Genomic DNA, 15,326 nt, shown 5'->3' on the forward strand with positions numbered 1-15,326 from the left:
AATAAGTCTATTAGAAATAGCTGGCAAATTTAATGGCAAACAAAAGCAGAAAAGAAACAAAGCCGTCTGTTTGCGCTTACTTTTTTTTTTTTTCTTTCCTCAACTGAATCTTGAGCTGCAGAATCACATCCCACAGTACCTTGTGGCATCAGTGTGAGCAAAATGATAAAAGATCTTGTTGAAATAATGAGAGGTGCTGATAAACAGTCCCTCAGGCCTCCTCACAGCCAAGAGCAGCGGTAATTAGAGTCTGAAAAATGAATACTGAGAGAAATTGGTGAAAAAAAATTATTAATGCTGAGCTAATGAACTCCATCCACTGCATCTATATACATTTCTGTGCAGGTACATGAGTCACCGAGATGCTACGAGGTTTGTTTGCTACCTGGTGGGATCAGGAGGGGGTCAGAGGTGAAGGGTCACTCGGAAACACCACAGAGGAAGAGTGGATGGTTATTGAACAAGCTGTTATTTTTACTGTCAGTTCCCAAATAGCGGAAGTCTTTTATGACAGCAGGTGGAGTTAAAGCGTCCACGGAGTCAGGATTTGCTGCAGGTGTGTGATATGTGCGCGTCCAAGTAAAAACACAGCTCTTTTCCGGCCATGAATCACAGTTGTACTCCGCTTTCTCTTTGCAGAGGCTCGGAGGTTTGATGGCAGACAATGATGGATTCTCCTCGCAATGGGGCTCCGTTCTCAAACAGCCATTATCATTACAGATCCTGCTGACTGCAGGGCTCATTTGGACAAATGGAGAAGGCTTTTGATATTTGAGGGAAGCTGCGTGTAAGAATGATGGCTAAAACACAGCCTCTTTGTCCGGTCCTCTCGTTCTCACCCACACTCGGCTCTCTCCCATCCTTCATCCTGCTTCCATTTCCTCATTTTCCTCTCGTTTCACCTCCTCCGCCTGCCTCTCTCCTTCTCATGTCCTTGTCCCCCGTGTGCCACTTCTCTCCCCCCTTCTACAGTCTCACAGAGCCCTGCCCCCACACAGTGTCTCTCTCAAATTAATGTGGAGATATTGACAAGTGATGGGCCTGGGAGGCATAGATCATCAGGAGGGAGAGGAGAAGCGGAATGAGGCCGAGCCGAGCTGGATGGAGGGGTTTCCCCGTCGCTACCCAGCAGCTTATTTGCCTATCAGACGTTCTAAAGCGAAGCGCTCATCCATACGATCGCAAAAGACCTCCATCAGTTGATTTACATGTGCCGTCTTCACCACTGTGAAAGAATTAGCGCCGGTGGCATGATGGAGGAAAGAAGTGAGGTTTTATTTTAGGTATACAGACACAAACACACCTTTCAATGGATTACCAGGCACCTAAATATCCCAAACAGTCCACGCCGCTCTGTGTAAACTGAACAAGGTGCTGCTAACAATGTGCAAAAGGGCCAGTTGGTCAATATGCCAATTACACAGATGAGGGTACGGAAAGGGCAAATGATAGCCAATCAGTGGAGTGCTTTCACCGTCCTCTAGCAGGAGCTGACCCCCTGACCCCGTACGATGACCCTCAGGCCAAAGGCCGCCTCTCCGGGGGTCAGAGGGCATCTGGCCGGAGGAGACGTCGTCATAGCAACACCGCTGGCCAAAGCACGGCAAGGTGTGGCATTCAGGTGGAGAGGGCCGCCACCACTGCACTGATGCTGCTTGTTTGAGCTGCGTTCAAAGGCTTTAATTCGGGTCTTTTTATGCCATATTGTTTTATCTGTTGTGTAAATCCAACCCTTAGATCGAGTACTGATAGTATATTTACTCAGCTACTTTAATTTAATACACTTTTGTGTCTTTTCCTGAGTTTTTCCAAATTATTCTTCTCCTTTGGTATCCTGCAACATCTCAACGGTATTTATCTGAGAGCTTATTTCACACATTTAGATTTTACATATTTTTAAAAAGCCTATAAAGTGCAGTCCAATTTAATTAATTTTTTAAAAAATAAGCCAGCGAATTACAACCGTTTCAGCTTGTGACCTCTGACAAAACTGTTTCATCTACTTTGACACATCTTAGTGTCTTTCAGTCTGTAGATCAAAACTGCTTCTTTACTAAAGGAATCTTCATTTTTTAATGAAGTTATATGTTAACAGAGAGCAGCGTGTAATTAAAGCCACAACTAACAATTATTTTTTCATTACAATTTCACCCGCAGATTATTTTCTCAATTAAACAATTAATCATTTGGTTGATAAAACATCAGGAAACCGTGAAAAAGTGTCCATCAGTGTTTCCCAAATCCTAAACTGGCTTCTCATGACATGTTCCTCTGTCTGACCAACAGTCTGGAACCTAAAATATTAAATGTATTATATGTAGAAGTTTTTAAAAATCAGTGTTTCTATAGTTGTCAAATACATTCTGTAATTCTTGGTTTTCAGTTTGATACACATGTAAAGATAAAGTTTTAGGGGTTTTGTTTGTGTTTAGCATTTTTTAACCTTCTGTTGCTAAATGATATATAAATGAATATTAATAAATCACCAAACAGCCACATGCTGGTTTTGTTTTTTGACCTACACATTACAACTTGATTTAAAATGCCCAACGAAGCATTAATTTAAAGACGTAAAAATTGTTAAAGAACCATGTAGAAGAGGTTCTTTACTGAACCAGGTGGATCGACAAAGAATCAATTTCGAAAACGGTGCCTATAGGATCCATTTTTGATGGCTCTTTACATCTTTAAAGCAGATTCAGGGGTTCTTTAAAAAAAACTGTTTGCAAAAATTTGCTTCACAAAGAACGTCTTACAAAAAGGTAAAACTAAAAATGGTTCTTCAGTGGCATCTTTTGCTCCATTTACCACCTTTATATTCTGATTCATACATCAAGTTAACAAAGGTAACTTCATTTAACAGTAAAATGCTGAATATGCACTCATGCATTTATGTTCTATCACAACATTTTTGTTAAATCTAAAAAAAGGTGTATATAGTGAGAAGGTCCTTTTGTTGCAGAATGAGTACTTTTACTGTTGATTAAGAACATTTTGCGACATAATTTTAAGTGCAATTTGTATTTTTACATTCACTTGTGGTACTTTGCACAAGTGTCCACCATTGATTTGATCACAACCTTTAAATATAAGACAAACTTCCCTCATTAGTGGCAGCAGTCTTGCCGTTTGCAGCAGCTTGCGTGCTGTGTTGCACCATCTTGTGGTGGTTGTCCACACATCTACTGTCGGATTGTCTTCTATTAGCAAAGCTGGTATATCCCGACTACAACTGTATTTAGTCATTTATTGTAATGTTGGGTTCCCTCTCTGCTTTGTTTTAACATTATGTTGTTTCTTTTGTCTCCCTGTTCTTTTTTTTTTTCATTTAAAGAATCTGCTTTTCTGTAGACATTTAAATATTTCATTTCACACACTGCTGCCTCAGCCTCAGTGTATCGTACAGCCACCATCACGTTAACCAATCCTCACCGTATATCCACTTACTGGCTTTCTCAGCTCATGGCCTTCCTCACTAGATGGAGCTTTTGCCTGTATTTGACGAGCTAGAGCGAAGCTGAACAGTGACAGAATCACTGATAGCAGCTTATAGACCAGTTCGCTGTCATTGTCTTGTGACTGCAGCGCCGTTGCAAAAGGCTTTTTAACTGTGCAATGATATTACATATTACAACATACAAACAACGGCAACCTTTAGAATCATGACGTGGCCCGTCATGACGAAAGAAGCATTCGCATCCATAAAATTGGGTGCCAGACCTACAATAAAATGTAAAGTGCTACATCTACATTTATGCCCTATCTCTATTGCAGTTTTTTCTCTCTGTGCACAGGGTTTTAATTGCTAGAGATGACTGCTACGATGGACAGTACTGTTGGATTGTGATACCTGCTGGTTTGCCAGGGAATGAAGAAATGCAAATACTGACAAAATGTTAGCAAACACCAGCTTGTGTTGCCACATGGTGCATGAGCTGCATCTTTCACTTGGCAGGGGTTCAGATCAAAGGTCGCGGCACACATAATGTGAAAATAGATCTTTATTCTAAAATAATTTCTTCTGTTTCAGAGGGGAAATACTTTAAATGAGGAACAACAATTTCACAGAGAGCTGGACACACAGGCTCAGTTCTCTGGCCTACACCAGCCCACCTCGGGGAAGATCCTGCTTCTTTGTTCACTAACTCTTATCTTTCAACCTGCTGACATAATCCTGTCAAACAAGGTCTGAATTTCTAGGTGTGTTCAAAGAGGAATTCCTGCAGAGTCCATCATAAAGAGCAAAGACCTACTGACAGAGAACTAGATACAGAAGTGCAGGTTGCTTTGTTGACATTTCTAAAACTACCTGAAGGCTTATTAGTCCCATACAGCTGTTTTATCGTGGAGATATTTTAACTCATCCTCCAGATGTGGACTTAGCTGTGCCTCACCAGGATTTTTATTTATTTTTTTATTCTTTGCAACCATGTCAGAGGGAAAAATCACAGACTTGGATGAAGTCACGTCTTTTCTGGGAGACTACGGCCTCTTTCAAGTTCTAATAATGGTTGTGCTCAGTTTAAGTGCAGTCCCCTGCGGGTACATGGGAGTGATCGTGGTTTTTGTCTCGGACACACCTGCACATCACTGCAACGTGTCCGTCGACTCCGCGCGCATCGGTGCAGATGTGGAGGCGACTCTCCAGGAGCGGAACAGCTGGATGGAAGCTGACAGCTGCTCCCGATACAAACTGAAGGCAAACTGGACTGAGACAGCAGGACTGAGCAACGAAACAGAGCAGTGTGCGGACGGATGGATCTACAGCACCGACAGAGACACCATTGTGTCTGAGGTTCATGTGCACACTAGAAATAACTGGACTTTTAGTGTTAGATCAGGAATTTCTGCACAGTCAGCTCTGTGATCAGCTCTCTACAGTCAAAAAGAGTTTAAAACTTGTCAAGATTGCCTCATAGCTTCATCTCTTCTTCAACTTAAATTAAATTAGATTTCACTTTAAATGTCAGATTTCTTTGAAAGTAACCCCAGTGATCCTTTCTTCTGTTACCTGCAGTGGGATCTAGTGTGTGACAGTGCATGGAAAGTCCCTTTTTCCACCTCCTTATTCTTCGTAGGGGTCCTGATTGGATCCTTCATTAGTGGGCACCTCTCAGACCGGTAGGTCCACTTTTAATAGTTAAAAATGTTTGCTTTGCATAAACATAAATTCACAATGTCAAGACTAAAAGAAATAAGCAAAACCAATAATGAAATGATTTAAATATTTTCTGAAATATGGGCACATACTACATCTTTTTCCAGGATTAGTGTCCAGAAGTCCTCATGGTCAGCTTGATTTTTGTAATTATGGAGGGAAAAAAAAAATTATGTCTTGTTTTAACATGAATGGAAGACAGACGAGTTTCCATCATGTTGCTTTTCTTCAAATTAAAAAAGCAAAGAGTCTCGACAGAGTTTAACTCTAAATGACACGATAAGATAAGTCAATTCTTCATTAATCCCATTTGTAGTGTTGCAGCAGCAAAGAGAATAGTCCGGAAATGTAGGGACATTAGTGGAAAACATGCATAAGTATAAGTCTTCCAAATGTGGAAAACAACAATATTACATATTCTATACATACAAAAACAATGATTCTTCCATGATGGGAAAATACTGTTAAGTGCACAGATTATATATGCAGGGGGACAGAAAGGGATCTTGGACAGAGTCTTTTATAAAATACCCAAATGCCCAGGTTAAGGTTTTAAGTTTCATAAATAAGTTTTGGTTGTTTAAAAATGTAGTTTAATGATCTAAGTGACCTCATGATATAATAGAAATTATAAAGTGGTTTTAAAAAAATAAGAATTAAGTTGGTTCTAAATCCAGTCTTTTGACAAAGTTGTTAATTAAAACTGTTTTCAACATAGAATTACCCAGAAAAACGTCTCCTAAGTATTATTTTCTGTCATCCACAACCTGAAAGGAGTTGAAGGAGTCTACAAAAGAAAAGTTTGCTAACAGGTTTGCTCTGTCATTGTAGCAGATAGTTAAGCAGGAATTCAATGCATGAAACATTGAAGCGTCTTAGATTCAGCAGTAGCCACAAACCTTTTATGAAGTGCTTTCCTTTTTTTGGGGGGGAAGGGGGTTGTGTGTTTGGTTCCTTAAAGTTATCAGGATGTCTTGAGCAGTATATGAAGCACACACAATATGTAGCCAGTGGCTTTAAAGCTCATGTTCATTTCCATGTTGGGCTTTTGCATGTTAGCAAGTTGTCAAGATAAAAGCTGTGGACAAAACTATAAAAGATAAGAAGATATTCATTCTAATTATGCAATTATAAGACAACAGTGCAAAGTCTGATGTATATGTAGAATGTAAATAAAATGGCAGAGTGTATACATGCACAGTATAATGAAGGCAGATACCAAATAAAAATGACAATGCAAGAAAGAAAGAGAAGGCTCATTTAAAGGTCATAATCTAGAATTAATTTCATATTCCTCATGGTCACTTAAACCGTTTTTATTAACTATGACATGGCTGCAACTAACAATTATTTCCATTAAGAATGATCAAGCCATTTGCAGTTTTTTTTTTCAGTTCATTGATTAATAATTTTGTCAAATAAATACATGTTTTATCATTATGTGCAGGAATTCATTTTCTATTACATATGACGAAGAAACATTTTTAAAAATCTGGCGCTAGAAAAATGTCTGAGATATTTGTTTGAAAAAGGACTTAAACAATGAATCCGTTATCAAAGTAATTGCTGAGTAAATGTTCAGCTGATCAACTAATCATTTCAGCTCTAATTTTGAAAACGCATTTTTAATTACTTTGTTTTTCTGACTTCCACTGATGACTGTGGTGCTCGGAGCAAAATCGAACAATCTGAGAGAACATGAGAAAGGGAGGGAAGAAAAGAAATGTGCAAATCAAGCAAAAGACACAGTGATGTTGATTGTTTTTTTTGTGTCTAACAGCTTTGGTAGGAAGCCGGTGTTTTTCTTCACCATGGTCTTGCAAACGGTCACGGCCCTGATCCAGGCTGCCTCCGTGAGCTGGGTCATGTTCTGTATCCTCAACTGCCTGAGAGGACTTGGCCAGATATCCAATTACATCACATCACTCGTACTGGGTGAGACAGCACATATACCTGAACTAGGCCTCCATCGCTTGTTTTTCTTCAGTATCTTCATGTGACAAAGTGGATCTTACTTTTAGCAGCGAGCAGCGTGGTAGCGGTGAGTGTTTTTCTTCCTCAGGCAAAATGTACAAAAAAAAATCATTGCTTTGTGTTTTGTCAGTTCACATTTTGGGTCTTACAAATGCAAGTGTTACACATCAAAGTCTCTTTACAAGTTTTGGGGGAAAAAATAACTCTTTATGTGAAAAAACATGGTGAAGTTTTTTTTTTTTTGCTCCAATGTGAGCTGCATAAAATCTGATAAACTGCCTCGAGTCAGGGAGGCAGCATCAGTCTGAAGACTACACACCACCAGACCTCCGAAGGCGACTCATCGTTGCTCGGGGCTCAAGGCTGCACTAGTGACTATAACATACCTGGATCTACAACAAAACAATGCCCAATCTGTGAGCTACTCATCAACTCTCACATGTTTGTGATTCTTGTCTCGCTCAGGTTCTGAGATGCTGAGCCCGTCTGCCAGGGTGAGCTTCACTTTGTTAGGCCACAGTCTCGGCTTTGGCATCGGTTACGCCTTGTTGCCGCTCTTTGCCTACTTTATGCGAGGATGGAGGATGCTGCTGCTTGCTGCTGCCATACCAGGCTTCCTGTTTATTCCATTGTGGTGGTTAGTCATGGTTAAAAGTATATTTTGCGGATACACTCACTATGCACTTTATTAGGAACACCTGCTTTCTCGTGCAAGTTTCCAATTCGGCAACATCATTCCTGCAGATACAACGTGGAAAAAATAGGCTCTCAGCAACACTGACAGTAGCATGACTGTTGGGGTTTGAGTATTTCTGAAACCGCTGATCTCCAGGGATTTTACAAGCAACAGTCTCTAGAGTTCAACACATCCAATGAGTGGCAGTTGTCCAGATGTTAGTGAGAGACATCAGACGAGAATGGCCAGACCGGTTAGAGGTGACAGAAAGACTACCGAAGCTTTTCAACTGTGGTGAGCAGAAAAGCATCTCAGAGTGCACAACACCTCCAACCTTTAGATCAGGGGTGGGCAATCCTGGTCCTCGAGGGCCACAATCCTGCATGTTTTAGATGTTTCCTTCTTCCAACACACCTGATTCAAATGATCAGCTCATCATCAAGCTCTACAGAAGCCTGATAACAATCCTGATCATTTGAATCAGGTGTGTTGGAAGAGGGAAGCATCTAAAACATGCAGGATTGTGGCCCTCGAGGACCAGGATTGGACATCCCTGCTTTAGATGGATGAGCTACAGCAGGAGATCACATCCGCTTGCTCTCCTGTCAACCAACAAAAGAAAGCTGTGGCTGCGGTGCACAAAGGCTCACCAAAACTGCTAAAATCTATCTGCTACATCTCTATTTCTAGTGAATTCATAGACCAACCCTGATTTTTTTGTCAACAGTCCTCATTGTTGATTGGTGCCATAAAGCCAAAGTGTACGTGAATGCTATTGCTGACTATGTGAATCCCTTTATGAGCACAATTAACCATCTTCTAATGGCTACTTGCAGCAGAATAATTCACTGTGTCAGAAAGCCAAACTCATTTTAAACTGCTTTCATGAACAATGAGTCCAGTGGACTCCACCGATTACCAGCTTTCAATTCAATAGTAGTATTTTTGGAGGGTGATAGAGCAAGAGATTGGCAGCATGAATGTACAGCTGACAGATTTGTAGGAATCATATGATGTAGTCATGTCAACATGGAGCAAAATGGTGTAGGTTCATTCAAAAAAAAAGATTTAAAAAAAAAATGTACTTTCCAGTAGTTTTTTCGGATGCCTCCTGGACGCCTCCCTGGGGAGGTGTTCCAGACGCGTCCCACCGGGAGGAGGCCTCGGGGAAGACCCAGGACTATGTCTCTCGACTGGCCTGGGAACACCTAGGGGTCCCCCCCGGAAGAGCCGGAGGAGGTGTGTGAAGATCAGGAAGTCTGGGCGGCTTTGCTAAGGCTGCTGCCTCCGCGACCCGACTCCGGATAAAGCAGAAGAAGATGGATGGATGGATGGATGGATGGATGGATGGTTCAGAAATGTTCCAGTTTTTTTATTTGGACTGTATCTCCCTCAATACCAAAATCACACAAGATAGACGAGAACTACAGCCATCAATTTCCTTTTCATTTTTAAAATCCGTGTTAAATACAACTCCAGTCAATATCAAACACAGAAATGTCTCAGATAAAAGACCACCTTATCAACAGAATCCCAACTAAAAAAAATCAGAAACAGACCAAAAAAAATCTACAACAGTACCTACAACAGAAGAAAATCAAAAGCTCCTTAAAAATAAGGAAAACCATTCAAACAACATCTGGCCGAAGAAGAATCATTTCAATGAAGTCCGGGGAGCGTGTATGAAATCTAAGTGTTGGTGAGCGGCTAAGGAAGGTAGGCAAGAGAAAAGAGAGAGAAAAGAAGACTTATCTCAACCGTGTCCAACAAAGGCGCAGACATCCATGCAGCCGTCCAAAGCAGCCACAGAGGTGGTGGAACATCCAGTCCTGCTCCAGGGAGAAGCTCAGTCCCACTTTCTGAAGGACCCCATGTCACATATATCCAGCTAGCTCTGGGCTCCACAGACACTCCATTTGCTTTATTACATCCATTCTGAAGCAAAGATGGCCAAAACCTTGATTAGTCTTTCTGAAATCTTCTATTTCCAACTCTCACTTCACTCTGTTGCTCTCCATGCCTCACCTGTTTGCCTCACTCAGGTGTTCCTGCTTTAACGCCTCACTTCCTGTTTGCACTTCCTGGTCGGGGGAAAGCGGCTGTTCTGGCTAGTTTTCTTTTTTTTTCTGCTACTTTGGTTTTAAAAACAAATAGTATTATTAACTTAACATTAATACGTATCTTTTGAAACCAAAAAATTTAAACTGACAATTGACTGACTGAATGATTATTGTTATTGTTGTATAAAATATATGTTATATTGATTTTTTTATTTTTTTATTTTTTTAAAGTGAGCTTTTACAAGATTGAATTTCCCTTCTGGGATAAATAAATTATTTTTCATTTTCATTTCATTTTCATTTTCATTTTTCCTTTCAAATAATGGTCCGGCCTCTTCATTTTTTCACTACTAGCTTCTCAAAGCCAAAGTTCACTCATGATCAATTTGAAAGCGATAAAATGTTTGCCAGTCAGCCCGGACAACATTTGGGTGATATTTGTGTTAGGCAGTGTTTGCTTTCACTCAGCAGCAAGTTGGTTCACTGCAGGCAAACAGAATTGTTAGACTGTCAGACCTCGATACAAAATCCATAAGCCATTTATGGCTCCTCCTGTCTCTGTCTGCCGAGTTTTTATTTTTTAGCTTTCAATCCCGTACGTGCTGTAGATTCTCTGTGAAGCTGTCTGCTATTCTAACAGTTTGAAAGGATTATAGTCCATGCCTCACCAAAGCACGTTCAATTGAAGCTTTTGATAGATTTTTTTTTAAACGCCCGCTTATCTTTACCAGCTCGTACTGATGTGCAAAGGCTGTTCACATTTCCTGCTATGCTCAATGAACTTCTGTCCGTGTGTGTGTGTTCAGGGTGATTCCCGAGTCTCCACGCTGGCTCCTGCAAAAAGGTCGAGTGGAGGAGGCTGAGCTTGTCATACGTAAGGCTGCCAAGTGGAACAGAGTCCCTGCCCCCGGGGTCATATTCAGGGCTGGAGAGTGCTCAGAGCTCATGGTATATTATCACTTCTTACTCTTTGCACTGTGAAAGCTACTGAACAGCAGTAAAATAAGCACTGTGTGGTTCTATCTCGTGTCTAATTTCAGCAAAATAAAGGCGAAGAAGAGCAGACATACACTTATATGGACTTGATACGCACCCGAAACATGAGGAACATCACAATTTCAGGTGTTTTCATATGGTAATATGTCTTCTTTTCCTTTGTTCCTAACTTTCCTGAACACATCATGTTTGAGAAATCATCACTTAGTTTGTCCAACATCCATCAATGTTTTTAAATTCTACAATGTGTAATGTGAGATTGACGTATTATATGAGGAATGTGATGCAAACAGTTTTCTCTGATCCTCACTCAGTCTTGATTTTGTAATTTATTTATTTTTTTGCAGGATGTCTGTCTCCATGGTTTTCTACGGTCTCTCTCTCAATACTAGCAACCTAAATGGAAATATCTACCTGAACTGCTTCCTCTCTGCAGCTATTGACCTTGTGGCCTACGTAGCCACTTGGTTTTTGGTGAAAAGAGCTCCCCGACCCGTTCTCCTCTTCTCCACGCTGATGTTCTGTGGTATCATGCTTCTGGTCATCAAGCTGGTTCCTGAAGGTCTGTGTGCAAGATTGCAAAAAAAAAAAAAAACACTACATTAGTGAAAAGCTGCATGTTTTGTCTCATAATTAATCATGTTGGGTCTTTTTTTCACAGACATGGATGTCATGTCCCAGGTGTTAGCTCTGCTGGGAAAGATGGGTGTTGCTGGTGCTTACTGCTTCATCTACGTCTTTTTCACTGAGCTGATCCCCACCGTGGTCAGGAACATGGGCTTAGGGATCGCCTCCACAGCTGCACGGCTCAGCGCCGTCATTTGTCCCTATGTGATTTACATGGGCAAGTGTGCTTTTTTTTTCTGGTTACACAGATGTATTGTGTATGTTTTAATCTTTAGATTAAATATATAGTAATAAAGTTCATTCATGGAGAGATGGCACACAAGATGTGATTATATTAAACCCCTCCTTGCTGCTACTGCCTGTAAATTCCAGGACAGATTTAAGGTAACACAGGGCCCTGAATGGTGGCATTTTGGATGTAGACATCCTCAAGCACAGCAGCAGGGACTCCATATTTTTCCTACTCATTAATTTTATTATTAAGAGCGACTGAGCCAGCAGTTCCTAAACCTTATTTTCTCATATCCCTCTTTAGACCTCAAATACAATCAAAACTGATTGTATAATCATCAGCTGGTGACAACACATTCAGGGAAACTTGTAACTGACACATCATTTTCCTGATGTGTTTTACAGGTTTTCTCTGCACTTCACATGTCATTATGTAAAGAAAGCATTTTTGCTTAGCAGACATTTTGACTTGTTGCAGCAGGAAAACATATGAGGTGAAGCTAATAACAGAATTGATGGTTGAGACTGTCTGCTAGGGAAAAGGTCTGTTCAGGTTAAGTTTAACTTTACCTCTTCCTCGTCTTGTGTTCATGTACACTTTTTAAAATCTGTTTGATTTTTTACTTTATTGTCTTATTGTGTATTTAACCCTATTCAGGACTTTCATGTTGCCATATGTAGAAGGTCTTTCGGCATCCATTAGACCCCGAGAAAGAATACGATGAATAGAAAGAATACATATTCTGATAAGCTGACATATTTTTGGTTCCAACTGCATGATAAATGTCCCTCTTTTTGTATTTAAAAAAATAAATTTTAATAAAAAAAAAAACAATACCTGTCACCCAAACCATATGGCCTGGGGTCCAAAAGACCCCAAAAGTCCTGAATAGGGTTAACTACTTGTACTCGTATATTAGACCTGATTCATTTACACTTGTGACATACCAGCATGTGGAAATGCTTTTGATTAAAAACTTAAGATGCCAACAGATCTCTGATATTTCTAATTCCAGTGCCTTTTATTCTGTTTGCAGGTGTTTACAGCAAGGTCCTCCCATACCTTATTTTTGGCACAGTCAGCATCATGGCTGCTGTTGTTAGCGTGTTGCTGCCAGACACCAATAACAGCAAACTTCCTGATCTTATCAGCCAGGCCAAACCCATCAGACGGTATGTTTGTGTGTGGATGTGTAAATAAAGATTCACTGAAATAAAGCTTCTTATGCACGACTATTACTACAATGCAATCTTGTGACTTAAGTAGGATGTTGTGAGTCAACATCTGAAAAAATATATATATAGTTCCTACACTCAAAGAGAGACTCCCACAAACATTTATTGAATGACTACCTCATTGTGATGTCCTGAGTGTAAACACTGGTCTCAAGAAGAGCGTTTACAGTAGAGACATCACCATGAGGTAATAATTTGATAAATGTTTGTGGGAGTCTCTATTTGAGTCTCAGAGCTTTTTCTTTTTTTCAGATGTGTATTTTTGTCCAGCGCTCGTCACAAGGATGTGCATGTTTATTCTGTCTTTTTGCAACTAAATAGGATTTTTGAACAATTTTTAATTACAATTATTGCATCAAAAATAGGCTTACAGCTGCATTTTCAGTCTTCGAAGTGGTAATTCTAAAAAAAAATAATAATATGTTTATTGATAATCTGTAAACTCAAAAGAGCAAACATAATACTTGAATGACAGCATATTCTCTTGTGCATATTTAACAGATCTTAAATCTCTGTGTTTTTCTGTCCTCGTTTCTCTTTGTATCAAGCTGCTGCTGGGCAAAGGGAACTTCTCCAGCCTGTACTGATGCAGCTCAAGGCTGTAAAGAGGTGACCAAGAGCGCCACCTGCTGAAAGGAAATCACACAGCAAGAGTTGAAACACTTTTTTGCACAGTATTGTTGTGGTTTATGATGCGTCTGCAAAGCATTAATCGTGTTTGGTAGATAAAACCACAGAGCTTCTGGTCTTCAAAGAATGGGCTGTCATGTTCATTTGCAGGTTTAGACTTTCCCCAAACACTATAATCTTTTTTTTTTTTTCCTTTTTTACCTCCATCAACAACTTTTTGTCGTTGTTTTTTCAGACTTCACATTTTCTATGCACTGCTGCATTTCTAAATAAAATAAATTTCCCCACATCAGTGTGGAGTGTCTATATACAGTTAAAGTGCAGTTACATGTTACAGAGTTGTTCGGTGTATATGTATACACAAGTAGCAGCAATATGGGCAGAATGACATTTAAAATGTGTTGAATAATGAATCACTTCAGGATTGTAGCTCAGTATGTATGGATGTAAGATATAATGGTCTTGGACACATTTTAGTTAGTCTTCTACTCAATGCAGTCATTCAAAAAAGAAAGATTTTTTTCAGGGAAGCACAGAAACTACCCATAAGGTCCGTGCTGTATGGTCATCCTTTGAGTTGCTACTTGTGTTGCTGCTAAATAATAAAATCCTGTACATTGACTCACTCTCCTAGCGAGTTAGAACTGAAATCAGAATCAGCTTTATTGGCCAAAATTTAGTGCAAATTGTGTAGATTTTGATGAGAGGAACAGATAAAGTCATTAAATATAAATGCAGGGTTACTTCCACATTATATGCATGAGGTAAGTGAACAATAGTGCAATGGAGCAAAGAGGAGCAACGTTTGTGGAATGGAATATTAGTTGTTATGTCATGGACAGTATATACAGTGGTTGTGAGTTAGGGGTACAGATAGAGTTGTTTCTGTCATACATTTAATTGTTCATCAGAGTGACGGCCTGTGAGAAGAAATCATCTTTGTGTCTGGTTATCACCCTGCTATCTGCCTTTTTTATGCCATTGAGGACAGGGTGAAAAACAGAAACAACACACTAAAACTTATAAGAGTTGGCATTAAATTAGGATTTTATTGCAGGACTGTTGTATCTGTAAGAGTTGTTTTTTTAAGTGTTCTAATAAACTGACAACAGACTATATAACAGCATTGATTTTATAACTGTTAAAAAAAATAACTAATAGGAAATTGAAGTTAAACCTTCATTCAGTTTCATTTTAATTGAGATGTATTTATATAGTGCCAATTCACAACATATATCATCTCAAGGCACTTCACATGGTAAGGTGAGGACATTACTAAATTACTGACAGAAACTCAATAAATCCAAGGACTCCCTTGGATTTTTTTTGAGCAAGCACTTGGCAACAGTGGGATAAAGAAACTCATTCCCAGGAAGAAACCAGAGTGAAGGGAGGACAATCATCTGCCTTAACCGGCTGGGGTGAAGGTAAAGGGGAGAGAGAAAATGAAAGAAGGTAAAAACACACAAACATGACAGAACAAGAGACACTGTGAAGGTCAGTGAAACCAGAAACCACTGATCAGAAATGTGGCAGAGATATCTGCAGAGAGGACAAAACACAAAGTGTGGGACAGAGAGGTTAATGACACAATAAACTGGTGTGTAAATGTATGGAGAGAGGTGCTCAGTGCATTATGGGAAGTTCCCTATCAGCCAATAGCAGCAAAAGTAAGAGATGATACAGGGTTACCTTAGCCAGTCCCCACTACAAACTTTATTAAAAGTGTTGAGCCTAA

General features: G+C 39.8%; 1 protein-coding gene across 1 annotated transcript; it reads left to right on the plus strand.

The window, feature by feature from the left end:
* The first annotated feature begins 4,429 nt into the window (after positions 1-4,429).
* On the plus strand, positions 4,430-13,781 carry LOC103366681 (solute carrier family 22 member 5-like). Its single transcript, XM_008294466.1, has 10 exons — positions 4,430-4,795; positions 5,018-5,121; positions 6,939-7,093; positions 7,598-7,769; positions 10,675-10,816; positions 10,909-11,003; positions 11,212-11,426; positions 11,526-11,708; positions 12,760-12,895; positions 13,507-13,781. Exons 1-10 carry the CDS (start codon positions 4,430-4,432, stop codon positions 13,589-13,591), a joined length of 1,653 nt encoding a protein of 550 aa, XP_008292688.1. The 3' UTR covers positions 13,592-13,781.
* The last annotated feature ends 1,545 nt before the right edge of the window (positions 13,782-15,326 follow it).

Source organism: Stegastes partitus, unplaced genomic scaffold, assembly GCF_000690725.1.
Source record: "Stegastes partitus isolate 25-593 unplaced genomic scaffold, Stegastes_partitus-1.0.2 Scaffold965, whole genome shotgun sequence".
Lineage (NCBI taxonomy): Eukaryota > Metazoa > Chordata > Actinopteri > Pomacentridae > Stegastes > Stegastes partitus.

Excerpts from the sequence above, each read along its gene's own strand:
- LOC103366681 (XM_008294466.1), top strand. The coding sequence starts at position 4,430 with ATGTCAGAGGGAAAAATCACAGACTTGGATGAAGTCACGTCTTTTCTG. Across the intron at positions 7,770-10,674 it reads CTGTTTATTCCATTGTGGTG|GGTGATTCCCGAGTCTCCAC; the intron begins GTTAGTCATGGT and ends GTGTGTGTTCAG. Across the intron at positions 12,896-13,506 it reads CAGGCCAAACCCATCAGACG|CTGCTGCTGGGCAAAGGGAA; the intron begins GTATGTTTGTGT and ends CTTTGTATCAAG.